The 8,313-nt window shown below is 43.3% G+C and overlaps 1 protein-coding gene across 9 annotated transcripts in view; it reads right to left on the minus strand.

The window, feature by feature from the left end:
• Positions 1–8,313, minus strand: part of LOC122552164 (EVI5-like protein) — a 264,526-nt gene that overhangs the window by 150,103 nt on the left and 106,110 nt on the right. For all 9 annotated transcript variants that reach the window (XM_043694689.1, XM_043694685.1, XM_043694688.1 and 6 more), the window contains 2 exons: positions 5,433–5,530; positions 4,245–4,305 (listed from right to left, as the gene is read on the minus strand). In XM_043694689.1, the coding sequence (XP_043550624.1) occupies positions 4,245–4,305; positions 5,433–5,530 (159 nt within the window). The remainder of the gene's footprint in view (positions 1–4,244; positions 4,306–5,432; positions 5,531–8,313) is intronic.

Below are 8,313 nucleotides of genomic sequence, written 5' to 3' on the forward strand. Positions count from 1 at the left end.
TCCAGCTCAGCACCGCCCCCATGACCTGTCCTACCTGCCAATCGCCCTTCCCACCTATCCGCTCCACCCTCCTCTCCGACCTATCACCTTTACCCCTTCCTCCATTCACCTATTGCACTCTCAGCTCCCTTCTCCCCAGGCCCACCCTCCCTCCCATTTATCTCTCCACCCCCAAGGCTCCCAGCCTCATCCCTGATGAAGGGCTCCAGCCCAAAACATCGACTCTCCTGCTCCTCGGATGCTGCCTGACCGTCTGTGCTTTTCCAGCAACACACTCTCAACGCTGATCTCCAGCATCTGCAGTGCTCACTTTCTCCAAATCATCAACATACAAAGGTGGTTCAGGGAATTCTGTACGGATTGTACCCTCAGTGAGCTGTGCCAGGGTGAAGGCAAACACAAGACATAAATCTACTGCAACAGTCATGGGGAGTCTCAATACAGTTCCCAGTGGGCACAGGCCCATTGCACACAGCATCCATCTAATTCACAGCTCAAGTTTTTAAACTGGAGCCTTCAGAAGTAGTTCCAAAGACTGTGAGGGGTCAGAGTTCTCTATCCGGCACAATTCTGTTGCATTTATATTTATTTATTCCCCCACGGGATGGGAGTGACATTAGCTGGGCAATCATTTATTGTCCATCCCTAATACCTCATTTGTGGGGGTCTGGAGTCACACATAGATCAAACCAGGTAGGGACGGCAGATTTCCTTCCCTACGCACATTAGGGAACCTGATTTTATGACAAGTGACAACTGTTTCATGATCATGAGACAGTTATTGAATTAAAATTACACCATCTGCTGTGGTTGGATTCAAACCAATATCCTCAAACCATTAGCCTGGGGTTCTGGATTACAAATCCAGTCAGATTATCATGGCCTCCCTAAACTAATTATTATTATTAATTAGCACTTCCTACAATAACAGCACACTCCCTTTTGAGCAGCTGACATTGCCTGCAGCAAGTTCAGGCTTGAAACTGGGCCAGTATTCCTTGGTAAGATTTGGAAAGTTACTAGTAAAAAAGTCGCCAGTGCCAAACATGCTCTGTACATGATCTATGAGTGCTTGATGCAACCACATTCATTTAACAGTCTCCTGTTGATCCACGATATAAAAAAAAGAAGAAATCAAGGGCTGATTTGTGCCTCATGACCAAAGCAGTTCTGTCTCAACATGCCAATCACAGTCAAACAACACAAGCTGTTGCCAGAAGTACCAGCTGATCATTTTATTCTAACTGTACGCAGGAACACACAACGTTCCTCTTATATTGCTGGGCCCAGATTCTTCTCCAATATAGAGGAACTTGTACTCAAATATTCAATCCTGAATGTGAATTCAGAACGACTCTTGTCCCAGTTTTTATTGCCAATCTTGTGTCGAAGCACGTACATCGATGCTGCTATTAGAACTGTGATGATCAACAGGCATTCATACAAAATCCTTTAGCATTGAAACATGGCTCAATAATCAAAACTTGCATCCTGAAAGACAACAATAAGCTCAAGAGTTATGAGGATTGCAACAATAATGACGTTAAAAATCTGGGTTCTAAGGAGAATTTTTAAAATAAGAGGAGCAGTGGAGACATCTAAAACACACTCCAGACTGAGTGCCCTAGTCATTGTTCACCACTGTAAACTAGGTCAGAGGAGAAATCTGGAGTTGTGGCAGTGATTCTGTAAGGCGAAAGTGATGCTGGAGATCAGAGACAAGATTAGAGTGGTGCTGGAAAAGCACAGCCAGCCAGTCAGGCAGCATCCGAGGAGCAGGAAAAATTGACGTATCAGGCAAAAGCTCTTCATCAGGAATGAAACCCCTGATGAAGGACTCCTGCTCCTGCCCGAAACGTCAATTTTCCTGCTCCTCAGATGCTGCCTGACTGGCTGGCTGTGCTTTTCCAGCACCACTCTAATCTTGTGAGAATGTGAATTTGGTGTTGAACAAGGAGACAACGAAAATCAACAAGCACAGAGGAGAGGGATGAACAGGCCCTTCTATGATACAGAATACAGAGCAGTTCTGAATTAAGCTTATAGGAAATGTAGGCCAACAGTCCAGCAGGCAGAGAGATTAAACAGTTAAGTGTGGAGGTGACACAGACGGAGATGAGAGTTTCAGTTGTAGACAGGCGGAGGTACAGAGACAGCAGCAAATGCTGATGATATTGGAGAAAGTAAAAAGGTTACAAGGTCAGCTGGGAACTGAAAGCAGTGAACGGAGCAGTGAACAAGATGGTTCGGTCCCCAGTAAGAGGGTAGTGAAAGTAACAAGTTTGTCTTGGGGACCAAGGATGAGAATTTGATCCTCACACTATACAAGAGAATATCGAATCATTTAGTGCAGAAGCAACATCATAATGTAACTGTCAGAAGCTGAAGGTGTTCCATTCAGCACCAGAAACTGGAGGAGAAGAAGTGAAAACCACACCAAAGAGCAATCAGTTAACATTTCAGTTAAATTGTGTTGAAGGCAGGTGTACTAGGACAGAAAAGACAGATATTTATAAGTGGTAACAATTCACTCACACATTCATATGGTGTGCTACGACAATCCTCAAATCAACTCCAGCACATAATATGGATCTATTGAAGCACAAGGCTCTGACGCTAACTCATTTAGTGCATTTCACTGGTCACAGAGATCAATGTCAAATCACTGCAAAAACACACTTGGCAAATCTAACGTCTCATGCTCCTATTTCTTCTGTTCTTGAGCAAGCTGTGGTTTTCTTGCTGTTTATTCCACAGTGCTAAAGGAAGTCAGAAGGTAGAAAAAGCAGCTACACTGATTGATAAAGCCACTGGCATTGAACTACAATACAGAAACCTTGACCCATATAGGCCATTCGTAAGTCTAACCAGCAATCAAGACGCTGGACAAACCAGAGTCAGATTTGGAATTAAGTTGCTTAATTTTTTTTTAAAAAGCGGTCAGCAGTAACTATCAGATTGTTAAACAAACCATGCACTCAGAAAATGCAAAGTATGATAGATAGAGCAAATATTGCACAACACACGAAACTTAACATGGATGAGGAACCGTATTCAGCCCATCTCCTTCATAATATTTTCGCTGTCTCTGATCAGAATGTCAGAAAGGCTCTTCAAAGATTCTAAAGTCTTCACCTTTACCTGCAACAAACTTCCTAGCCTTACTAATCTGAGATTTCACTCTTTAGTTGTGCCGAAGTGATTTACAAGAATGGTTCAAACTATGAGAAACTTCAGTTATGTACTTGTGCATATGACAGAAACACATTAGCTGTGATCGGACCAGTCAGTGGAAGTGCGTTTCGGGTGATAGGGGTGTGTGTAGAAGTGTGTCAGCTGCTTTGAAAGTAACCTCTAATTTATGTCTGTTGTCTTGTCCCAATCTCAATGCTGTTGTGTCTAAGAAATTCACACTTTCCTTGTGTTATGGCTTTAGATTTGATGAAGTGTTGGTTATTACAGAGAATATTAATGACTTGTTCTAATTCTAGATCAAACACCACATATATTAACATAAATACACTTTACCAAATGACTGCTGCATTTTAATAAATCAGTTAGCATGAATCAAAATACAGACACCAAAAATCAAGGAATTCTCAAGAGCCCTACAAAACAAGATTGCTGTTTCCTTATTGAGATGTATTTTAAGCTTGACAATATCTTTTCAACTGGTATAAATTAGACGAGTTTGTTCATTTAAATTCAACATCAATTCAAAGTATAAACCAGTCCTGAAAGTGGAGAAGTACCTGTGAAAGGAAACATGAAGTCGCCGAGTTGGGAAAGACCCCTTGAGTAACTCTAACTAGAGGCTGGGCAACAAAGATCAACAACTCATTGTTTTACGTTTAGGAACACCACCGACCGGAAAATCAGAGACAATGAACACAAAGAATTTACAGCATACATGCAAATTAGTCAGTTTGGGGGGAAATAAAGTTAAACTACTCCCTCCCAAATAAATGTATTTTCATGTTAAGTGCAAATTATAGCCCCTGTACATCTGAACAAACATATGTCCCCACGCAATAATTACTTTGGAGAAAACACTATTATCTGACTGGATTGCCAATAATTACATGGGCTGTTTTTTTTCCCTTTTGAAGAGCTGCAGGGAGCAGGTTTATGAGAAAATTAACTTCACTTTAATACAGTTGAAAATTCCAACTCCCACAAAATATACAGGAAAATATCCACAATTCAAACAGATGCTGCACATTCACTGTTGTGAAAAAACTTACTTTAATTTCAATCTGTTCCTCCATTTCTTTATTTTTGATTGTAGTATATTCTTTTTCAAGTCTGTAGGACAAAGTCAAACAGCACCCCTAAATAAACATACATTGATAGAATGCATCCTCCTCCTGCCAGCGCTCTACCACAGGAGCATCATGGATTTACAAGGTTACTGATCACTTTTCCCATTCAGCATCTCTATCCAGTCAAAGTCCATCAAAAGCAACAAGATATTTTTCCCACATCTTTCTAAGTAAGAATGTGCGCATCACAAAATTGCACCCCAGTCTATCACACTCATCGCCAGGAAGGTGGTATAAAAATGGTAGCCACTCTGCAAAAGTCACACCCAAAGCACATTGGTTACAAGATGACTTTTGATTATTATCCATCATTTATTCCCACCGCCCCACAGGCAAGTCTGCCACAAAGCATTCACCACCCACGGCTTCGGTTAATAATAACATGTCCTTGAATATTGCTGAAAAGACATTTTATCAAAGCATTTTGTCATGCACTCAAGACAATTCACAAGAAATATCAATATAATTTTTTTAAAAATCAGGAGAGAATGTTGATTGGATGGCAAGTAGACTTGGATTGGTGGAGACATCACCATAGATAACGCACCATGTCACGCAAACTGACTTTTGAACACCAAGTTTTGCTTGTGAGGGTGCAACTTTCATACAAGACGTTCAAATGGGAATGTACCTCTTCCCCGCCTCCCCTTTATTCCTTCACGGGATGTGGGCATTGGTGCCAGGCCATCTCCAATTGGCCAGAGGGCAGTTAACAGTCAGCTGCACTGCTGTAGGTCTGGAGTCACACACAGGCCAGACCAGGTAAGGACATTCCTGAAGGAAATTAGTGAAGCAGACGGGTTTTATAATCCAATTGACGATGGATTCATGGTCATCATTAGATTCTTCATTCCAGATTTTTTTTTTTTGAATTGAAATTCCACCGTTTGCCATGATGGCATTGGAACCAGAGTCTCCAGAACATTGCCTGGGTGCCCGGATTAAGTTCAGCGATAACACCACTAGGCCATCACCTCACCTTGCCCTGCTGGCCGAGATGGCCAAACATCAGGAAACTCTCAGCAGCCTGGCCAACATACATTTGCAACAATCCCCCATTACAACTAAATCTTTGCCAGGAAGCAAAGGCTGGGTTGGTGTGTTACATACTTCTTCATTTTCTTGGTGTTGTACTTGACCTGGTAAGCCTTCAGGACCAGTTTGTCGGGACAGCCGTCAAATTGCTGAGGAATCACCTTCTGAAAGTGCTGCAGAGGGGAAACAGAGGGATAAAACATCACTTCTCTATACAGGATGGGTATAATGGGACTGGTTACAGTTGTCATATCCCTCAAATGAATTCTCTGCCTCCAACAGTCTAGGGTCAAACATCACATGACACTAGGATATAGACCAACGGGTTTATTTGAAAACAATACCTTTCTGAACACTGCGAAAGTAGTGTACCTACACCTTCCCCCTCATCCAAGGCCCCAAAGGATCCTTCCACATCCATCAAAGTTTCACCTGCACTTCCACACGTCATTTATTGTATCCGTTGCTCCCGATGCGGTCTCCTCTACATTGGGGAGACTGGACTTCCAGCAATAAAGTTTCAACTTTGATCTCCAGCATCTGCAGACCTCACTTTCTCCTTGAAAACAATACCTTTCTGAACACTGCGAAAGTAGTGCACCTACACCTTCCCCCTCATCTTCATCCAAGGCCCCAAAGGATCCTTCCACATCCATCAAAGTTTCACCTGCACTTCCACACGTCATTTATTGTATCTGTTGCTCCCGATGCGGTCTCCTCTACATTGGGGAGACTGGACACCTCCTCACAGAGTGCTTCAGAGAACATCTCCTGGACACCCGCACCAACCAGCCCCACCACCCTGTGGCTGAACACTTCAACTCCCCCTCCCACTCCGCCAAGGACATGCAGGTCCTGGGCCTCCTCCATCGCCATTCCCTCACCACCCAACGCCCGAAGGAAGAACACCTCATCTTCCTCCTCGTGACCCTCCAACCACATGGCATCAATGTGGATTTAACCAGTTTCCTCACGTCCACTCCCCCCCCTTATCCCAGTTCCAACTCGGCACCACCCTCATGACCTGTCCTACCTGTCCATCTTCCTTCCCATCTATCCACTCCACCCTCCTCTCTGACCTATCACCACCTTCACACTCAGCTGGGAATACGATAGGTGGAAGGAAGGGAGGGTGAAAATACCCTCATTCCTGAAGAAGGGCTTATGCCCGAAAAGTCGATTCTCCTGCTCCTCAGATGCTGCCTGGCCTGCTGCGCTTTTCCAGCACCACACGTTTCAACTCTGGTCTCCAGCATCTGTAGTCCTCACTTTTCCCCTGGGAAGATTATGTCCATGATATCGAAGCCGGTCTTGTCTACCTGTGCATATTGCTTTCCTAGAATCAGAGAACCCTTACAGTGTGGATACAGACCATTTGGCCCAACAAGTCCACACTGACCCTCTGAAGAGTATCCCACCCACACCCATTCCCCTACCCTATTACTTTACATTTCCCCTGACTAATGCACCTAATCTACACATTCCAGAACACTATGGGCAATTTAGCATGGCTAATTCACCCAACCTGCACATCTTTGGATTGAGAGAGGAAACCGGAGCAAACCCACGCAGACACAGGGAGAATGTGCAAACACCACACAGGCAGTCACCTGAGGCTGGAATCGAACCTGGGTCCCTGGGGCTATGAGACAGCAGTGCTAACCACTGAGCCCATACCACCCGTTATGATGAATGCTGATTTTCCATATTCCCTTTCAGCTTCACTTCTTTGCTTTCTATTGCTGAGATTCCTCTCAATCATCCCTCTATATTTATTGTACATTTTATTTGCTCTATTTAACTGGTTTATTTGGATTCTGAATGCATTTAATCTCTATCCTGCCTTTATGTATTTTATTTCTCAATCCAGCATGTGATCTGAAATTTTTCGAACTAATTATTTTGCAGAAAGATGCAGTACTACTGTGAGTAACTTGCAATACCTCCTGAGTGCGCTCATCAGGTGTAGTGACCCTTTAAGGAATCATATTGAATTTGACAGACCAATCAATAAAGGCCATTAGTTCAAGTACAAAATTGAAACAAAGCTCAGTGAAAGGGCATGATTATGTTGCTTCGGTACTATCAGCATCTTGGCTGACCAAAGAAATCTAACAACTTAAAGTTAGGTCTTTAGCACGCATCCAAGTGCTAACTCTCAGAGGGATTCCCTGAAGCCAGAATGGCTGAGCTCACAGTTACTGCATTTGCTAGTTTAAAGATTCAGCAGGATACTGACGTGGGACAAGAGCTGCAGGTGGAGCTTGTAAGCTTGAAATACAAATCTGGTTCATATCTTGACTGATCCAGGATCAGTGACAGCTCCCTCGAGTGAGGTTCTTCTTTAAAAGGTGTGCTGTCAAAATTCGTCAAACACAAACTGGGTAAGCAGGGACTGGCAGACGGTAAGCAGGGGCTGTGCTGCCAAGGAAGTAACCAAGGATCAAGAAAAGTTAACTTAGAAAGGAAATGCAAACAAAGGAATCTTGCATCTCTGATTGAATGCGTCATCAGAACAAATCAAGACTTTGCTGCCTGATTACAAAAATGTTCCTGAGCAGACACAGACATGATCACTATAGGCAATGCAGAAAGTAGAACTCTCCACCATTGGCTAATTCTGAAGAATGGTTGTTAAACAGGATGTAGAATATTCCAGCAACATTCCTTAGCACACAAGTGCTGCAAGATTTCATGTATTTTTGGTACAGTCAGGATTGCAGAAACAATGGCAGCTCATTAATAACAGGAAATGGCAGTAATGAAGTACCAGTTCCTGTGCCTACCCATTAAAACTTGGAAACATGGGGAATTGCTTCTTACTGCGTTTTTTCTGGATTAGTGGTGCTGGAAGAGCACAGCAGTTCAGGCAGCATCTGAGGAGCAGTAAAATTGACGTTTCAGGCAAAAGCCCTTCATCAGGAATAAAGGCAGAGAGCCTGAAGGGTGGAGAGAT

The sequence above is a fragment of the Chiloscyllium plagiosum genome, chromosome 8, assembly GCF_004010195.1.
Source record: "Chiloscyllium plagiosum isolate BGI_BamShark_2017 chromosome 8, ASM401019v2, whole genome shotgun sequence".
Lineage (NCBI taxonomy): Eukaryota > Metazoa > Chordata > Chondrichthyes > Orectolobiformes > Hemiscylliidae > Chiloscyllium > Chiloscyllium plagiosum.